This window comes from Equus przewalskii, chromosome 8 (genome assembly GCF_037783145.1).
Source record: "Equus przewalskii isolate Varuska chromosome 8, EquPr2, whole genome shotgun sequence".
Classification (NCBI taxonomy): domain Eukaryota; kingdom Metazoa; phylum Chordata; class Mammalia; order Perissodactyla; family Equidae; genus Equus; species Equus przewalskii.
The window spans coordinates 83,065,030-83,083,961 of NC_091838.1; the positions used below are offsets into that span (position 1 = coordinate 83,065,030).

An 18,932-nucleotide genomic window follows, 5' to 3' on the forward strand; every position below is an offset into this window, starting at 1 on the left:
TCTGAGCCCGCGCTCCTCCTCGCCCTGGAGCCTCGGACCAAGGAGGTGGCCGTTAGAACTCAGGCTGCGGGCTTGCCTCTGGCGGCGACGCCCGGCGCTACCCACACGCGAGAATCCTTGAGGAACCAAGGGGACCCCCTGGGGCACCCCTCCGAAGCTCCTCCACCCTGCGCGGTTCCTCGGACTCAGATACTCCAAGCCAGGGCCGAGGGAGAGGCTTCCAGGTCCCGCGCCAGTACCCCAGTAAACTGACGACCCCCACAAGATGCCCGCGTCCGTTGTGTGGGACCGATGCGGCCGGACGGTAGGGGGCGGAAAGGGCGCATTCGTGCGTTTTGAGCGCCCGCTGTGTGCCGGACATGGCACTGGCCCTGGGATTTGGCCGTCAACGAGGCAGACGTGGCCCTGGCCTCAGGATCCCGCGGGGAGACAGCACTCCCTGCTTATGTAGGCGCACCTGTGTAAAAGCTCCCTGAGACCAGGGCTCTAGGGATCTAGCCTGGTCTGGGGGTCAGGGAGGGGGAAGATGGGAAGGGAGGGTCCTCTGACAGAGGGAGCAGCATGTGTTGTGCGTGTGTGTGTGTTGGGGGCCAGCGTGGAAAGCAGACGATCAGAAGGGAGCAGGGTGGATGCCCCACGCTGTGGACAGACTCTCAGAGCCGAGCCAGGACAGGGTGAGCATTATAGGGACAAGTGTGACCAATGTGTGGGGAAGGCCATTTTACAGCCAGGACTTCCTAGGGCATCTGGATCTGCCCTGATAGGGAATGAGCTCCCCGTCCCTGAGAGTGTCTAAGCAGATCCAGGGACTCAGGATCCTGTGCTGCTGAGCTGCTGGCCCCAGAAGCAAAGCTAGAAAAGCAAAGAACTCAGCCCCTGCCCCTCGTGGTGACCGGAGGCATGCGAGGCCACCCAGCCCCAGCATGGGACGGTGGCGTGGGGCTGCCCCAGGAGCTCCTCCTTTGAGAAGGTGGTCAAGAACCCTCCAACAGAACCCAGGCCCAGTGTGGACAGGACTGGAGCCTGGCTGCTTCTCAGTCCAACTGCTGCCGGATGCGTCTTCGGAGCTGACCGGACCCGCAGCGATGGCTCAGGAGCTCCTCACACCCACCCTTCCAGGACTCCAGAGCGGACCTAAGGAGCCGGCCTCCCAGGTCACAGCAGACGCTGTCGTTTGAGAGCCCTGAGGGCCGGCTGGGAGAGCTGGCCGGGCCTTCTCTCCCCGGCCTCGCAGAAAAGAGAGACAGGACACCGAGTGTGTGCGACAGCCCACTGGCCCGGCGTCTGCGTGCCTAAGGCAAGACACTTTAAATCCACTGCTGAGTCATTTACCTCTACCCCGACTCCGCCCACTCCATCCTGGACTCTATTTACTCCCATTTCTAAAGGGACAAAGGGTGGGAATGCTTGGGAATGAACTTGAGGTCATCAGGATCTTTGGGGGTGAGGGTGAATGTTGGGGGGAGGGGTAATGAGGTTACAGGCTGGGACTGAAAAGGTGTATTAGGGCCAGACTGTGATGCGCCCTGAATCCGCTGCATACGCATTGGGGCTGTCGCCCTGCGGAAAGAGGGAGTCCCTGGAAGTTCTGGAGCAGAGGAGGGTCCGTTTCCACCAGTCTCCAAGCAGCACCGCTGGGGACCGGCTGTGTCCATTTTTCTTGCAAAGTCCCGCAGGCTGGGCCGGGGAAGTGCTGGAGCCTTTGACTCTGCTCAGATCAGGAGCCAAATCTCAGGGGCCAGTCCGAGTCCTCAAGGACCCGGGAGAGACGCGAGGAGCTTGAGCTCTGGGCGAGGGGGAGGCGCTGCGGACGACCCCGGACGCTCCTGCGCCTGCAGCGCGGAGCGCGCCCGCCAGATGCCGCTGTGGCGCTCGGCGCGCGGCCCTGTGCCCAGCCCGCCCCGGGGAACGCGAGGGCGGTGCCGGCGGTGGTGGCGGGACGCACCACTGCGGGCGCGGGGGGCGCCGGTGGTGGGGAGCGGGACTCCAGCCTGGGGCGCCAGCGGCCTCGGCGCGTCCGCCCCTCAGCCGGCCTAGCGAGGTGGTTCGCTCCGGCCGCACGGCGCTCGCCGGTTCCCAAGCAGGCGGGCTGGGCGCCGGCAGCAGCGCAGCGCGGACCGGCTGGCACCGGCGCCGCGGGCTCTGCCGCCGCGATGCTGGGGCTGCTCGTGGCGTTGCTGGCCCTGGCGCTCGCCTACTTCGCGCTGCTGGACGGCTGGTACCTGGTACGCGTGCCGTGCGCCGTGCTGCGCGCGCGCCTGCTGCAGCCGCGCGTCCGCGATCTGCTGGCCGAGCAGCGCTACGCGGGCCGCGTGCTGCCCTCGGACTTGGACTTGCTGCTGCACATGAACAACGCGCGCTACCTGCGCGAGGCCGACGTGGCGCGCGCCGCGCATCTGGCCCGCTGCGGCGTGCTCGGGGCGCTGCGCGCGCTCGGGGCGCGCGCGGTGCTGGCCGCCTCGTGCGCGCGTTACCGCCGCTCGCTGCACTTGCTGGAGGCTTTCGAGGTGCGCACCCGACTGTTGGGCTGGGACGACCGCGCCTTCTACCTGGAGGCGCGTTTCATCAGCCTGCGTGACGGCTTCGTGTGCGCGCTGCTGCGCTCCCGCCAGCACGTGTTAGGCACCTCGCCGGAGCGTGTCGTGCAGCACTTGTGCAAGCGCAAGGTGAGCGCCCCCCACCCTGGATGCATGCCCCTACGGGGCCCTGAAGACGACTGGTCCCTGCCCCTCCTCTGGGAAAGTTCGGCTGGCTAAGCCTTCTTGGGGGTGGCCCTGTCCCGCCGCGCACCCCTCCAGCCCTTTGCTTTGCGGTTCTTCCTGGGAGCTCTCAGGGCTCCCGAATCCGCTCTTCGTGGCTGGATTTAGCATGCTCCTCTCTTGCCATTTCTTACCCTAGCCCTTCAGGGCTCTGTGTCCTACCCTCCACCTTTTCCAGGAAGCCCAGACCAGGCCCGTCCCAGTAGTCTAAGTCCTGGTGCCGCTGTGTGGCTTGGAGTGCGCAGCCACCCTTTCTGCTCCCCAGTTCTGAACATAGGATGGGGGGGCGTCAGTGACAGGAAGTTGCTGGGAGTTCTCAAGGACCTGAGACCATGCCTTTCACACAGCTTAGAGATGAGAGGCTAGGTCACTATCACCTGGGTTTGGAGTTGGGGATTGCACCCTGGAGAGCTGCAAGCCTTTCTGCCTTCCCAGTTGGAGAGCAGAGAGCCACGATGCCTACCTGGCGCTCAAGGTCCCTCTCCAGGGCCTGCTCCTCCCAGCACAGCACAGCCCAGCCGGCTACTGCAGCATGGCAACCGGTCCCTGGGGACAGCCAGGGTACCACTGCAGCGATGGTTGCCAGGGTAGGCTCCTGCCACAGGCGGGTTCCTGAAAACTTGCTTGCAGCCTCTATGCCAAAGCCAGGGCTTGCCTCTCTGGCCTCGGACAGGCACCCCCTGAGCAGAGAAGGGACGCAGCCTCACCTTAATCAGGAGAAGTCAGCATTTTCTCCATATCAGAGGTGGAGGAACTTAGGCTCAGAGAGGCAATGGGAACCACCCCAGGCTGCACAGCAGGCTACAGACACAGCTCCTTGATTTTCTGTCTTTGTCGAGTCAGGAACACCCCCAAAGGGCCTAAATCTCCCACCCCCCTCCCCCACCCCCAGCCATAGAGACAGAGATGCTCTGCTTGTCCCTTCGTCTGTCAGGAGACTGGAAGAGGGTGGCCATCCAAGCTTTAAATCGATGGGCTGAGAGCTGGGACCAAAGGTGGAAGAGAGGGGAACCAAGGCAGCTTTCCGGCAAGGGAGGGTGCGATGCGGTCATGCATGGGCTGGGAGGGTCTCTGGCTGATGGATGAGGTCCACAGGAGAGGTGAACGGGCTGATACCACAGTTTGGCAGGGACACCCCAAGGACGCCCAGCCACGGTTGGGAGGGCCAGGGCGTGGCCAGGACTTGCCCACGTTTCCAGCCTGAGCCCCTGGGTCAGGAGGGGCCCAGGTGGAGTCTCAGGTTTAGCCTGGGGCAGGCTGGGGCAATGCCTCGGGATCTGCATGCTGGAAGACTGTGTGGGGTAGTGTGGCCGTGAGGGGAGAGCTGGGCTGGAGCTGTCTGGGATCTGGTCACTGCAGCCGAGCTGGGAGGACAGTGCTGCCCAAGAGCCAGGCCCGGACGTTGAACAGAGGCTGGGCCCAGAGTTGCCACGGGACCCTGCCTCGGTCAGCAGGGAAGACTGGGGCTTCAGCTCCGAGCACCCCTGCCTGGCCTCCCTGATGCCCCGAGGGGGGTAGACATTTGCCCAGGCCTTTCCGCTCTTCCCTGGGAACTCCCAGAGCCCATCTGCAAGGCCTCTGACCCCTCAGGCCTGCCACTCCATCATGAAATGACGGCGAGCGTGCAGGGAGGCGGCTGGTGTGGCTGGGCGGGCGGGGGTGGGAACACAGTGCTCAGGCCCAGAGCTGACCTAGAGGTCAAGTCCTGCTCCTCTTGGTGCAGGAGACAGAGACAGATGGGGTGAGGCTCTTGGCCAGCCCCTGTCCAGCACTTTCCTGGCATCCACCCCCCACCCCTGCTCTGTCCCCACTCCACAGGCCTCTGACTCCTCTGGGTCTCCCATCTCCTGTCACCCCTCTCCAGTCACTGGCCTCAGAGGTTTTGGCCTGGGTTCTGGGCCACACGGAGGGCTCAGGCGTGGCCTGTGGGGGAGACAGGCTTTAGAAAGGCCGGTGGTGTTTTGAGAGCTAGGTTGGGGGAAGTGCGGGCTGAGGGGCCTGGGAGGGCTGCAGGAGAGGGCCCTTGGAAGGGGAGGAGGGGACGCCTGGAGCTAGGTGTAGCCTTCGGGCAGAGGGGACAGCCTGAGCAGAGGCCCACAGGTGCGAAGGCAGCAGCCTGGCTGGGCGCCCCTCCCTGCACCCCCTGCTTTTCCCTGTGGTGTCTCACCCCCCTCTCCCCTGCAGGTGGAGTCCCCAGAACTGCCGGAAGACCTCCAGCACTGGATCGCCTACAACGAGGCCAGCAGCCAGCTGCTCCGGGCTGAGAGTGGGCTCAGCGATGTGGTCAAGGACCAGTGACCACCTCACACTGACCGCCAGCTTCCACCTGAGGGCGGTTGCCCAGCCATCCCCGCCTGCCAGGAGGCAGAGAGTGCAGATCAGGCTGGCCGGGCTGGGCTCTCTCTGAGCTGGAGTGGACTTGTGACCAGCCCAGCCCCCTTCACCCACTTGGCTCCCTCCCGCCACCCCCATTATTGATGCCCCTCGGTGCCTCACCCCATGCTGGGCACAGGACAGGGCGACCCAGGTGTTCCGACCTAGCTCTGCCCTCAGAGTGGAATCGATGGGCAAAGTGGGAGGCCCAGGGCCCTTGGTGTGTGAACTGTGGGTGAGGTGCCCCGGCCCCACCCTGAGGTGAAGCCAGGGTTCCCTGGACCCACGTCTGGAGAGTGCTTGGAGCGGAGGAACCAGCTAGAGCCCCCTGGAGCCTCAGAGCCCAGAGTCCGAGCTGGTGTGGGGCGCCCGGCAGGTGTGAGGCCAGAGCTGTGCTGGGCGCAGGGCTGGGGCCTGAGTCAGGCCCGCGAGGAGCTGTGAAGGGTCAAAGCAGCACTTCAAGGCAGATCCCTCTGGCTGTGGGCGAGGGCAGGGTGGGCCCAGGGCGGAGTCTGGGGGGTCAGGGGCCAGGCCGAATGACCAAAGGGCCCTCAGGAGGGAGGCCTGGCCTCCTGAGCTCCCCAGGAGCAGGGGTGGGAGGGGGCAGGGCCTGCAGCTGAGACTTGCAGCCAGAGAGTGTGTCAGGACCAGGGTAGGCCGGACAGCGCAGGGGCTTCTGTGGAGCTGGTGAGCTTCCTGTCGCTGGGGTGTCCTAATCGGAGCAGGGAGTGGGATTCTGCTTGGGCCCCCTCTATACCCTGCCCTCGCCTGTCTGCACCCCATAGGGTCTCACTGTGTGACTATGGATGGGGTCCAGCCATCTCTGCAGCTCCAGCACCTCAGTCGTCAGTGGTCCCACTGGGGCTGTCCTTGCCTGACCCCCTGCCCTGCTGTCGATTTTTTCCTTCCTCTCCCAAAGGAGGCCTGTCCTGGCAGCGGCTCTCGGGGCTCCCTGATGGGGTCACCAGGCTGCGGGGACACCAGCCGTGGCCACCCGCTCCTGCCTAATCCCTCGCCTTCCAGCTGGGGAAAGGGAGGCCTGGAGAGAAGCAGGGACTGGTCTGGGGCCTCTGAGAGTGCCGAGGGCAGAGCAGGGGCATGCCCTGGCCCAGGACTCTGCCACCAGCCTAGCTCCCTGGGGACACTGGGGTCAGGGCCCTGGGTGTGGGGTTGCTGCCTGCCCATGTGTGCGGCTGCTCTGGGCAGGGTGCCCACCTGCCTGTGCCCCTGCCGCCCATGGGGCAGGCCAGAGCAGCTGGAGCCCAGAACCACTTCCTTGCTGCCCTGTCCAGGAACCCCACCGCCGGCTGGAGCCGGGAGCACAGCCACACCCCGATTTCTCACCTGCCCCTCCACGCTGTCACCTGCCTTATAGCCGCCATGGGAAAGCTGCAATGTTTCTGTTTTGTTTAAAGAAAGCCCAGGATTAAAGGGTCTTCCATGAGAGTGTGCTGGGGGAGGTCCTCATTTCTGGAGCTTGGCCGCCCAGGGAGGCAGTGGGCTGCTCGCTGGGATGCTTCTGGCATGGGGGGCTGTCCAGGCTTGTCAGGCTCCTGTGAACTTAGGGACCAAGCTAGTAGGGCTGGGCTTGTCCCTGTTCCACAGAATACAGGACCAAGGCCAGAAAGGAGTTGCTCAAACCCTCATCCAGCTCCTGGCCCTCTCCTCCTCCCCAACCCTGGAGCCTTGCTGTCCTCCTCCATGGACGCCCTCCCCAGCTTCTAGTTCCTTCCCAGGATCAAGTCCCATGATCTTCCAGGGGGGCTTGGGAGGTTGTGCCGCCAACTCGAGGTCTGGGCCCCCAGGCTCCTGGGATCACCGGGTGGGGTGGAGGGTAGCAGGTGGGGTCAGAGGTTGATGGACCTTATTGGGTTGAGGTGAGCCTACGGGCTGTTCTGCAGGCCCCTCAAAGAGGGCAGGAAAGTGAGACACTGGGATGGGGACATGAAGTGGGTGAGTGATGGGGCTGTGGGCTGTGTCCATGCTCTGACCACCTGCCCAGGAGGGCCCTGCTCTCTGGGCCTGGGAGAGAATGGACCCTTGGACACAGTTGCATTTGCAGCAGGCATTCAGTGATGGGGAGTTAGGGCTGGAGAGGTGACGTGGCCTGGCCATGGTTGCATGGCAAGTCAGTGGTTTGCAGCCAGGGTGACTGGCCGAAGCCTCGGCTCTCTGCCTCCCCCCGGCAGGCCTGAGGGCACAGGGACTCGCTGAGCCGGGCCTCATGCCTGCCCTGAGCCAGCTGGCACTCGGGGGGCACTTGGGCACTCACTCGAAAATTCTGTTTCTCTTAATCTAAGAGGTGTTCGCAAAGGTCCCATGGGGCCTGGGCAGGGCTGGACAACAGGAGTGGAGGGGCTGGGGCAGTCTTGGGAGGTGTCTGAGCTGAGTGTTGCCAGATGAAGGCAAGTTCCCCCGAGGGACTGCAGACAGGAAATGGTGTACACACAGGTGATCCGGAGTGGCCAGCTGGGACCCAGGAGGAGGGTGGAGGCTGGAGAGGCAGGACAGGGCTCCTGAGCTGCCCTTCTCAGCACCAGCTGGAGATGCTGCTGTGGCCCCCGGCTCACCAGCTGTCCTCTGGGGGTGTGGGCACTCGTGCTGCCTGCAACCCCAAGGCTCCCCCAGGTCCCCAGGCTGTGGGCATGGGGGAAAGGCATCAGTGTCCCTGTGTATGGTCAGCTGACGTCTTTCGTTGTGCTGAGGCCCCAGTGGTTGTACTAGGCATGAGTGTAGCAGCATGTGTGTGCATCCCTGTGTGTGCGCATGTGCACGTGTCGGGGTGTTCAAGATGGTCGAGGGTGTCTGGGCTGAACCTAGCTGTTCCCCAGGGCATCAGGAATTCTCTGTCCACTGATGAGAGACACACCCCAGCCAGGTAGGGGAGCAGGGGGAGAGGCTCTCGCTGTATCTTTACGATGGGAGGACCGGCCAGCCAGAGGGGAGAGGCTCTTTACTGTCGAGGGGCACAGGTGCTGGGGACAGGGCTAGCCCCTCTGTCAGTGAGTTGGGGCTGGGTTTTGGAAGTGTGTCTGCTCGGTTCTTCTGGTGGGACCCACTCTGATCCCATGGACTGACTGCTGCTGTTGAGTTCAAGTGACTGCTTTGGCCCACACTCAGGCCAGATGCTGGTTCTCCTCTCTGGGCCTCCTTGTCCTTCCCTTCCCTGAGGTGGACAGCCACAGGAATGTGCTCCAGCCCTGCCCCCATGGTGTCTGTGGGGTGTCTGGGTGCCAGGCCCGGGAGGCCCTTGGTGGGTGCTGGCTAAGCAGACTACTGAGGCAGGAGGGCGGTGCCCCACCTCCCACGGTCCCAGGGGCTCGGTTCTGGGGAGGTACAGGGCAAGACCAGGGAGCTGGACCAAGTGATGGAGAGGCCCTGGTGGCTGATCTCTGACTGTCATTGATGGGAGGACGATGAGGGAGACCAAGGAGTCCCACAGGATGCCGGGTGGACAACGGGCCATCTACAAATGGGAGCACTACAGCCCACGCGGGGTTGCAAGGGAGCTGAGGCTGGGGCAGGAGCTCCCAGGGGCAGCACGGTGGGCAGAACCCTTGGGCTGGCGAGTCCCAGGCAAAACAGACCTCCCCATGTGCCTTCCCCGCCTGCTGCCTGCCTGTGGGGATGGCATCGGGGAGGCCTGGGCTCCTGGGGGCGGTGGCGGTGTCCACACTTGTGCCTCTCCTTTAGGTGATTTCAGCCGACTGGAAGCGCGCTACCCCACTCCTTTGACCTCACGGTGGGGCTTAGAGCAGCCTTCCGCTCTCGCCCACCCGCACGGGCCAGGTGACCTTTGGCGGGCATCTCCCTTCCTTCTGCATTTCTTCGTGGCCCACTGGCTTCCCCAGGTGTGGGGGCCGCGGTCGGGCACCAGCTCCTGCTCCTAAGGCCCCGCGTGCCCCCAGGCAGTGAGCAGCTGCCACCGCCCCACACGCCTGGGACCCCTGCTGTCTCCCCAGCTCCATGGGGGGGTGCGGGGCCAGGAGGCCTTCTCAGGCCCACAGACCTGGCAGGGGCTTTGCGGGCCCCATGGGGTCAGGCTGCCTTGCGAGCTCGTGGTGGAGGGGCCGGGCAGGGGAGGGTGCCCAGGTGAAAGGAGCGCTGGGCAAGGGGCGGGCGCCCTCTTATGGCCACGCCGGCGCAGTGCAGAGGCCCCACAGGTGCAGGCAGCCGTCCACCTGCCTTCCCCTGGGACGGGGCCGCAGCCAAGCTTCTCCTGCCTGCTCAGCCCCTCTGCACCCTGGAGAGCCCGCAGGTGATCTACCTGTTGCTCTGCTGGTGAAGCTGAGTCTGTGAGCTGTGACATCACTTTGTGCAGTCCCCATGGTGAGGCGCTGGCCCCGGCCCCTTGCCTCCAAATCCAGGGCCCAGTAGGGGCTCTCTGGAAGTCTGGCCATAATGCAGAACCCACCAAGGAGTGGGCCAAGTGAGGCCCCTCGCCAGCCCCCTGCCCTGCCCCCTCACCAGAGCACACACTCCAGGCTGCAAAGAGCCGCCACCACTCGGCCCTATGAGACGCCGTTCCACGGGACTCAGAACAGGGGGCCGGTCTCCTATGGGGATCACTCTCCAACCCTTGGCTCCGCTCCCTGGTGGCGGTGGAAGTGGCTTGTGAGTCAGGGTGACACAGGGTGGAAGTGGGAGGCAGCTGGCAGGCTGATGGGTGGGCAGGCCCTCGGGGAGCAGGACCCCTCTGCACAGCCCTCCCTGGGAACCCCCGTCTGAGCACCAAGCTCTGCCTCTGCATGCATACCTCCAGTGCTGGGAAACTTACCCCCACCCCTCATGTCGGTGTCATCCTGGAACAGCTCTGATGGAGAAGGCCCTTCTTCCCATTGAGCTCAGACTTACTCTCTGCTGAGCGCCGAGCTCTGCCCTTGGGGGTCACACAGGCCACGGCAACCTCCATCTTGAAGACCCTGGAGACCCAGGTCCCGGGTGACCTCGGCTCCTCATTACTCGAGTCCCCCCAGTGCTGCTCCCTGCAGCCTGCTCTGGCCCAGCAGGGAGGTTGCCCAGGAAGTGCCGCCCCATTTGGCAGGCCCTGGCCTGGACTCAGGTCCATCTCAAACCCAGGCGGGACCAAGGCCGGTCTCCTCCACACCAAGATGCCCTCTACCTGGTATATACCTGACAGGTGCTCACCGGAGCAGAGGCCAGGTACAGAGGAGGGGGAGGGCTGGGGGCAGTGTGGGCCCGTCTCTTGGGCTGATGGGTGTGGGCCCTGGACTAGCCCCCTCATCACTGCCCTTCCCCACAAATGGCCTTTAGACCAAGCCGAGCTTCCTGGTTTTAGGCCCCAGACAACAGGACTCTGCCTACCCCCCGCCTCCTGGCCTGACATTCTCCTCAGGCCTTCCTCACTGCTGCCCTCCCACCACTCACTCTCCCGTGCTCACACCTTTGCTTGTGCGCCGCCTCTCAGTGGACGCCCTCTGTGATCTCCCATCCCAGCCTCAAGTGTCCCCCGTGCTGTCAGGTCCACTTCAGGTACCCCTTATCCAGAGCCCTTGGTATCCCAGCCTGTCTGGTTTCTCTGTCCTCTGAGGGCTTAATGGCTGGTTGTGTGGATGGACAGATGGGTGGGTTAGGGGATGCATGGATGGATGGATGAAAGGATGCATTGATGGGTGGATGAGAGGATGAATGGATGAACAGATGGACAGGTGGACCAATGGATGGATGGTTGGATTGGTTGGGGAGTGGATGGATGGAGGGAGGGATGGTTGAAAACACAGATGGGTTGATGGGTGCATAGATGATGTTAGAGAGAATGGGTGGGTGGAGAGAGGAGTGAATGGGTGGAGAATGCATGAATGAAGGCATGGCTGGTGGGAAAGGTGGAGGAGACTGGATGAGTGGATGGAAGAAGAGTGGATGGGTGGGTGGTGGATGAAAGGGTGTGAGCGTGTGGCAGGCTGGGTGTGTGCTCGCTGTGTGGAGGGCAGCTGGGTGGACCCTGCTTCAGGGTAGAGAGTCACACCTGAAACTGGGGGCACATGACGTGCTGGGAGGAGCTTGGGGCTGGCACCCAGGAGGTGTGGGTTTTACTCTTGGCTTTGCTGCTGTCTCCATGTGTGGCCTTGGGGTGACTCCCTTGTCCCTTCAGACTTTGGTTCCCTGTTCGCAGGATGGGACCAGGGACCCAGGGCAATTGTGAGGGCAGAAGTGACCTGGCCTTGTGGGCTGAGACAAATTGTATGAGACTGAGGGAGGGTTGCCAGGGGAAAAAGGGAAGCTGTCATTTGCAAAGGGAGAGACTGTGGTAACTGCAAATCAAACAATGAGGCCACCCATGGCAGGTGCGGGCACAGGCAGCCACAGGGAAGGCCCCGCCCCGGGGCTTGATCCGTGAACGTGCCAGGACCTTTCGAGAGGAGCCAGGGAGTGCCCAGTCTGGAGCCTGATCAACTGAGTGGGTGTGACAGGATCTGCTCATAAGCCACTCTCATCTCCCTTTCTTTCGTCTGTAAACCGGGCAGAGGATCATCCACCCAAGAGGGCAGCTGTGAAAACTAGCACGTGGAGGTCACAGTAGAGGCGGACGTGGAGCAGCGGTGGGGTGGGTGTGCCAAGAAGCAGATCTGGGTGCAAAGATGAGGGACAACCATGTGCCGCCAGGGAAGGCTGCCTGGAAAGGGCCCTTGCCCTGGCTTTGAAGGAGCACAATAGCCCGGAGGTAGGGGATGGCAGGGAAGGTGCTCCTGGTGGGGGTAGTGGCCAGGAGGGGGCACACAGCCTTCCCATGTTTGTCTCTTGGGCTGTGTGTGTGTGTGTTGAGTCTCAACTCAGGCTCGAAGGCCAAGTGACCCCACCACTCTCCTTGCTTTTGTGGGAGACACAAGAAAGCTAAGTGAGAGGTGTGATGGAGGACTGAGGACAGCGTCTCCCCCTTGACAGTCAGAGCTCAGCGTCACAGCCCTGGATGGTGACATCCAAGACAGCTCTTGAACATTCCTGGCCTCCCAATCACCTGCCTTTCCGGGAGTCTGCCCTTGGTCTGCCTCAGGGAGCTGTCCAGGTGGATGGTGGCCAAGCTGTGTAGTCAGTCTGTGCTGGACACATGCGTGTGCTCAAGGGCCGGTGCTGAGGTCATTGGGCTGTGTGGTCCTGACCCCCTGGCTCAGGACCACAGAGGCCCTTGGGCTGCAGGCCTTACCCACAGGAAGCAGAGGGCTGGAGTTCCTGGGATCCCAGGGACAGGGAGCCTTCTAGACCATTGGTCTCCTCTTCCCTCATGGGCATGGGGCGTCCCTCAGTAGTGCCTGACCATGAGTCCCTCACCACAGGACTGACCTGCTTCAGGTCCTGGCTGCTGCCTCCCTCCATCCAAGAGCAGGAAGTCCATGAAGGGGGTGATGGCTGAGGGGCAGGGGGCTTTCTGGTCTCAGGGTTGTAGGCTGCAGGGCACCCTGCCGTGCTGGAAGGCAGGCTCTCCAGTCCCATGTCAGCTTGGCTGGAGATGCTGGGCACTGGGCCCCGCCTCCCAGAACCTGGAGGCTGACTCACCCAGGGGCCCAGGAGAGGCTGCCAGGGCAGGGAGGGGCAGAGAGGAGGGGCAGGTCCCAGGGGGAAGGAGGGGCCCCTGCCAAGTGATCTCATCCCCCTCTGGTCAGGCTGGGGCCCAGCTCCTGCCCTCCCCTTCCCCTCGCTCTCCTCTCTCAGGAGGGCCTGGGAAGGGGCCAGCGCTGGGCGGGAAGGCCAGGTCTCATCCTTCCTCAAGTGCCCAGGCCCCTTGCTGTGTATTTATAGGACCACGTGTGTGTGCACGCGCATGCACGGCGACTCTCAACCCAGTTGTAGGCTCAGGCAGCCCTTTGGGCATGAGGCCCGTCGAGCAGGTGACTCTGGGGAGAGCGTCTGGAGGATTTGGTGCCGGCCCAAGGCCAAGGTGAGGTGAACGTCTCCTCTGCCCCTGGCACAAGGAGTGGGACCTGTGGAGAGCAGGGCCCAGGTGGACTTTCTGGGTGAGCCTGGAGAAAGCAGGCGGAGGACACTTAGGGACTCCAGCCTGCTGGCCTCCTCCTCGCAGCACCCTTTGCCACACGACACGGGGGGACCACGTCGCCACACGCCTGACATCAGGGTGAGGCCCTGCCCAGGGGCTGGGGGAGTGGGCCTTGGGGTGCTTCATGGAGTGATCCCAGATCCCAGGCCACTCTTGGCCCTCCTGGCCCTTCCATCTGCCTGGCTGGCCTGCCCTCCTCTGCCTAGCCAATCTCTCCATGGTTCAAGGCCCGGTCCTCAAGCCCCCTCCTCCAGGAAACCACACCTGCCCGGCCCAGTCAAGTCCCTATAACCCCCAGGGCCTGGAGGGCAGAGACCTGTGTGGTTTGGTGGGTGTCCCAGCCTAGGGACTGTCCCCAATGACCACATCACAGGGAGGTGGGGGAGAGACAGACAGGGACAGTAATGTGGGCAGGGAGAGAGAGAGCTCCAGAGAGAGCGCAGGAGGCCATGGGCTGGGCAGAGGCAGACCAGGCACGGAGGGGCTGAGAAAGGGGCCAAGGGGGACACAGGCCTGGCTGAGGGGCCAGAGATGCAGAAGGAGCCCCTTCCCGCCCCCCCCCCCCCCCACTGCCTGCCCCAGGGGGCAGGTCTCTGCCCAGAAAGGAAACCCAGGAGGCACGGTGCAGGTGGCTGGGTAGTGCTTCTTCAAGGGGCTCAGGCTGGGCTGCCTGGGGTGGGGGTTCTCTAGAGTCCGAGGCTCCAGAGGGGGATGAGCAGGAGGGCAAAGGCCAGGCGGGGGCTGCCCAGGGTGGGCGCCCCGTCCACGTTGCACAGGTCAGTGTTGCAGCAGGACACAGGGTGGGTCAGGCCGATGCCATCCACGTCCGAGGGCACACACTTGCTGGAGCAGGACCTGGTCACCGTGGAGTCCCCCAGGAAGGGGTACACTGCGGGGCACGGGAGGACCAGTCAGGGCAGGCCGGGCAGTCCGTCCTGCAGGCCTGAAGCCCTGCCCCGGTGGCCACCTTGTACAGGACCCACTCTGGGGTTGCCACCCTGTCTCACCCCTCCATGACCCAGCCCCTCCTCTTGCTTCCACCACCATTGGCTGAGTGCCTACTATGCACAGGGAGACACGGGCCTTGCACAGGAATTCCTCGCTGGATGGGGCCGAGCTGGCCAGTGGTGACTGGACTGGGAGCAACGCTGACCCTGGGACCCAGCCCTGCCCAGCCCAGTGCCTGCTGACCTAACTCCAGGGAGTAGAGTGTGGTCTTGCACATGGTTTCGTTGGCCTTGCAGGTGCTGATGTTGACACAGCTGGACACACTGGTGGGTTCTTGACAGCTGTAGCATCTCAGGGCCACCGCTGGACAAGAAGTGACAAGGGATGGGTCAGGCAGGCCCTGCCCCTCCCAAGCCCTCTGTCCTGGAGGCTCAGGTTGGAGGGCCACAGCACCACCCAGGGTCCAGCTGCCCACTGACCAAACCTCTGGGAAGATTCAGGAGCAGCGAGCTGGGGTCCCAGAGTCCTGAGGCAGAGTGTGCCCTGGGGGAGGTGAGCTCAGCCTGCTGGGCCAAGGTGGGGATGAAGCAGCTTTGGAAATGTCAGGAAGGCACAAGGAGACCAACGCACTGGTGTGCCTGCACTAAAAGGCCCTGCAGGGGTGGGGAGGGCCTCAGGGTGACAGGTCACCCGCTCGGTGTCCTCATCAGCAAAGTGCAGAACCCAAAGGGCTGCGGTGCAGATTAAGGGTCAGGCAAGGAGGCATGTGGGGGTCCGGGCAGGCTGGGCTGGGCCTGTGTACCCACAGGGGCCAGCCTCACAAAGGAGGCGAGGAGAGCCACCGCCCAGCAGGACTCGGGTGGGTCGGGGTGCAGGCTGGGAGGGACGAGGGCCACAGGCTGCTCCTCTTCCCTCCGCCCCAGCACCCCACCCTCACTATGGGTGCCCAAGTCGGGCTCAACTGGCTCAAGCAGCCCACTTGCACGGTGAGGCCACAGGCACATCCACTCCCACTGAGTGTCACAGTGTCTCTTGGGTTGGCCTTCGTTTCCCCCTCTGGGAAATGGGCAGAACCATCTGGCTGGAGCCCATTCAACCCAGCTCCTTTTCTGGTTGGGCGTGGGGGCTGCAATGGGGCCAGGTGAGCCCTGCCTGAGGGGCAGCCCCACTGGCCCCATTAGAGATCCAAGTGTACCTGCCCCTCCAGCGGGCACCGGGATAGCGTCCCTGGCCCCTCCCCGTCTCCCCCAGCTGTCCTCTCAGACCCCAAGTCAGGTCCCCCGATATGCCTGGGTTTGCTTCCCTCATCTCCATCGCCTGCCATCCTCCCACCCCTAGTGCGTCCCTGGTCTCCCCAAGGCACCCCCTGAGACCTGCCCCCACACCCTGCCCCTGCACCATGGCCCAGAACCAGGAATACGGTTCTGACCAAGCCCTCCCCAGATGACAGCACTTCCCAGGTGCCCACGGCCCCCGATGAAATGCATTTCCCCAGCTGGTACCCAAGGCCTTTGCTGCTGACTCCAGCCCACCTGGCTGGTCTCAGTCCTGGGGGACTCCCCGTCACCCGCACTCCTCCTCAGCTTGTTGGGTGGTGTGTGCGGTGCCTCCGCCCCGTGCCTGTCCTGCACTCCCCTCCATCTCTTCCCTTCCCTCTTTGCATCTGACGGTGGCCACTCGCGTTTCCCCAGCCTCCCTGCTCTCCTCCACTCCCTTTGTCCCACCAGGGCCTTGTCCCCTCTGGCCTCGCCCCGTGCCCCTCACCAAGCTCTCCGCAGGTGGCCACCACCAGCACCAGCAGCACCAGCTGCATCCTCGACATGGTGCAGTCCCTGCAGGGTGAAAGGCCTGGGGCAGCAGACAGACCCCGTACAGTGCCCTTCAGGCAGCCGAGCCGATTAGCTGAGGATCGGGTTTCCAGCAGTGGGCAGAAGTACAGAGACGGCCCCGCCCTCTGGGGCCCCTCCCGCCTCCACCTGGACGCCCCATTCCTCTGTGGCTTCCCCTCCCACCTCTTCCCGCCCCCTTCCTCACCTCACTCCACCTCCACGTCCCGCAGTGTGGGACCCCGCCTGCCCCCTTGTGACTCCCCTCTTAGAGTTTGGGGGTCCTCACCCCACTCTGTAATTCCCTAGGCCTGGGGCTCTCTACCTTTCCCCTCTCCCCTTCCACCTGGGACACCCAGCCACAGCTCTTGGGGAAGGACCCTCAGACTGCCTGGGAGGGAGTGGCAGAGGGTGGGGGCTCCCCTGCCCCCTGACTCCTGTTTCTGTCAGGCACCCTTCCCACCTTGGGTCCTCACTCCTATCTCCAGGGCAGATTCCTGGTCTAGGGGCTCTGGGTTTGAATCCTCCCAGGGTGCCCAGGCCCCCGCCTCACAGCCGCTTTGAGGCGGTCACGTGGGGTGTGGTGATGGGGGGAGAGTGCCGCTTGGACAACCAGCCACAGTGCTCCGAGGCTTAAGGGAACAAAGACAGGAAAAGAGCTGGGTCAACAAAAAGGGCCTGGATGGAAGGTGGGGGTGGGGAGGGGCCAGGGACGCTATCCCGGTGCCCGCTGGAGGGGCAGGTACACTTGGATCTCTAATGGGGCCAGTGGGGCTGTCTCTCAGGCAGGGCTCCCCTGGCCCCATTGCAAGTGGGGAAATTGGCGGGATGGCCCTTGCCCAAGGCCTAGACAGCAGAGAGGTGAACTTGGGCCCAATGATTCAAGCGTGGGTTTAGTCACAGCTCCCCCACCACACACGTGCACGCACACACACACACATGCACGCACATGCTTGCACCCCCCAGGGTGCCTCCACTTCACCCTCCCCAGAGTGTGCCCCACCTGTGACCCTGTCACCCCCTCAGCCAGGCCCACAGCTGCCAGAGCAGACCCTGGGGTCGGGGGAGTTGTTGACAGGCCCTGGGGCCTCCTGCCAGGCGTCAAGGCCACTGTCTTGCTGGGCTGTGCCCAGACTCCCCGGGGCTCCTGCAGCCCCGCCGACTTCTCCGTCTCCCCCTGAGGGTCCAAATCTCTCCCCACTCCCAGACCCTGCCCCTGCTCTTCCCGCAGCCCCTGCCCTCCTGTGGTTGAAACTCCATCTGTGGGGGGCTCCCCCACAGCCTATGGCTCTTTTGTGGTCCCAGGGCTTTCCTGGGACACCGGAAGACAGGATCTGGTCTTCGCCCCTGCGACTGGGAGGGCTGGCATCTCCCTGGGTGCACAGGTTTCTCTTTGCCCCCAGCACCTGGCAGACGTCTGGCCTGCTGGGTCTTATTTTCTTCGTGGCAGCTTCGGATGTGCCCAGCACTATCCACTCTGGATGTAGCATGGAAGGCTCCTAGTGGCAGCTGACGCAGGCAGGTCGCCTAGCAAGGCTGGGGGGAAGCCAGGGCAGCCACAGGCCTGTCTGATTTCGCACTTGCCCGCGCTGCCCGCTGCAGTCGGCCGGGCATTGTTGCTGGGGGCAGCTAACCGGATTAGACACAGCACACACGCCCTGGGCCCCTCCTTGGGTCTAGCCCAATTCCTTTGCTGTGGCCCAGCCCAGCCAAACTCCCTTCTGTCCTCAGACCCAGGGTCCCCACCTGTGCTGTCCATCCAGAACACACACCTAGCCCCCTGGAGATTCGCTCCTCCTAAAGTTTCTGCCTGACCCCCACCGGGCAGACCCAGGGTGAAGCTTTCTGCAAAGTTGCAGATGTCTACTAGGGCAGGGCGAAGTCACCCAGCTAGGATCTGCGCTGGCTCTGTCTGGAATGCCTCCGCGCTGAGAGGCCTACACCCTTCTCTCAGTTCCTCTAGGAGCATCTGGGTCAGGACTCAGCTTTTGACAAGGGTCAGTGCTCTACATGTGACCAGGGTGAGGACTCAGAAGGTGACCAAGGCCAAGACTCAGTGCTTGACCAGGGTCAGGGCTCAGAGTGTGAGCAGGGTCAGGGTTCAGTGTGTGACCAGGGTCAGGGTTCAGTGTGTGACCAGGGTCAGGACTCAGAGTGTGAGCAGGGTCAGGGTTCAGTGTGTGACCAGGGTCAGGACTCAGTGTGTGAGCAGGGTCAGGACTCAGTGTGTGAGCAGGGTCAGGGTTCAGTGTGTGACCAGGGTCAGGGTTCAGTGTGTGACCAGGGTCAGGACTCAGTGTGTGAGCAGGGTCAGGGCTCAGAGTGTGACCAGGGTCAGGGATCAGCGTGTGACCAGGGTCAGGGCTCAGAGTGTGAGCAGGGTCAGGGCTCCTCTGCTCTCATCCTTGCCTCCTCCCTACTTGCCTATGGGGTGACTCCTCTGGGTAGTCTCTGGGGACTGCCAGGAAGGCCGAGTCGTGTCCCCACTTGCGATCCTGCTCACCTGTCCCTCTGTGAGGGGTGTCCAGCAGAGCAGATAGATGGCTCAGAATGTAGCCAATGTTTTTATGTTGTAAAAACACAGTGTATAGTTTTTTTACGTTATAAAAAGCACAGACAGTATAAAGACCTCCGCACAGCAGCTGCTGTAACCGTCTCCTCTGCATCCTTCCAGAGGGATTCCGATTTGGATGTGCCCTGATGTTACCACCTCTGTCCTAGTGGGCATTTAGGGTGCTCACAATTTGTGCTGAAAACCTGCCGCAGTGACCGTCTGACTGTCACTCTTCACACCCTTCAGCCACAACTGGTGGGACGCGTAGTAGGAGGGACAGAGCTTGGTCACTCCGAGAACCCGTGTCATCTCCCCACATGCTGCGGGGCTCCTCGTCCACGTGATCAGGGCTTTACTCCCCTATCTCCATCACCACTGCTCAACCCTTCCAGGACATTTCCAGGAAGACAAAGGCAGCAGAGGACTACCATTCATTGCAGGAACTTCTCGAAAGACCCATA

The 18,932-nt window shown here is 63.3% G+C and overlaps 2 protein-coding genes across 2 annotated transcripts; one reads left to right on the forward strand and one right to left on the reverse strand.

Moving 5' to 3' along the window:
* The first annotated feature begins 1,730 nt into the window (after positions 1 to 1,730).
* THEM6 (thioesterase superfamily member 6) lies at positions 1,731 to 6,578 on the forward strand. The gene is made up of 2 exons (XM_070631189.1): positions 1,731 to 2,666; positions 4,944 to 6,578. Exons 1-2 carry the CDS (start codon positions 2,154 to 2,156, stop codon positions 5,055 to 5,057), a joined length of 627 nt encoding a protein of 208 aa, XP_070487290.1. The 5' UTR covers positions 1,731 to 2,153; the 3' UTR covers positions 5,058 to 6,578.
* A 7,188-nt stretch (positions 6,579 to 13,766) lies between these two features.
* Positions 13,767 to 16,039, reverse strand: LOC103567528 (ly6/PLAUR domain-containing protein 2-like). Its single transcript, XM_008544216.2, has 3 exons — positions 15,856 to 16,039; positions 14,335 to 14,454; positions 13,767 to 14,032 (listed from the first exon to the last, which is right to left on the reverse strand). The coding sequence occupies exons 1-3, from the start codon at positions 15,911 to 15,913 to the stop codon at positions 13,830 to 13,832; spliced, it is 381 nt and encodes a 126-aa protein (XP_008542438.1). The 5' UTR covers positions 15,914 to 16,039; the 3' UTR covers positions 13,767 to 13,829.
* Positions 16,040 to 18,932: the final 2,893 nt, after the last annotated feature.

Coding starts and splice junctions, on each gene's coding strand:
- THEM6 (XM_070631189.1), top strand. CDS start 2,154: ATGCTGGGGCTGCTCGTGGCGTTGCTGGCCCTGGCGCTCGCCTACTTC. Junction 2,667..4,943: donor AGCACTTGTGCAAGCGCAAG/GTGAGCGCCCCC, acceptor TCTCCCCTGCAG/GTGGAGTCCCCAGAACTGCC.
- LOC103567528 (XM_008544216.2), bottom strand. CDS start 15,913: ATGTCGAGGATGCAGCTGGTGCTGCTGGTGCTGGTGGTGGCCACCTGC. Junction 14,455..15,855: donor GGCCACCTGCGGAGAGCTTG/GTGAGGGGCACG, acceptor CTTCTTGTCCAG/CGGTGGCCCTGAGATGCTAC. Junction 14,033..14,334: donor ACTCTACTCCCTGGAGTTAG/GTCAGCAGGCAC, acceptor CGTGCCCCGCAG/TGTACCCCTTCCTGGGGGAC.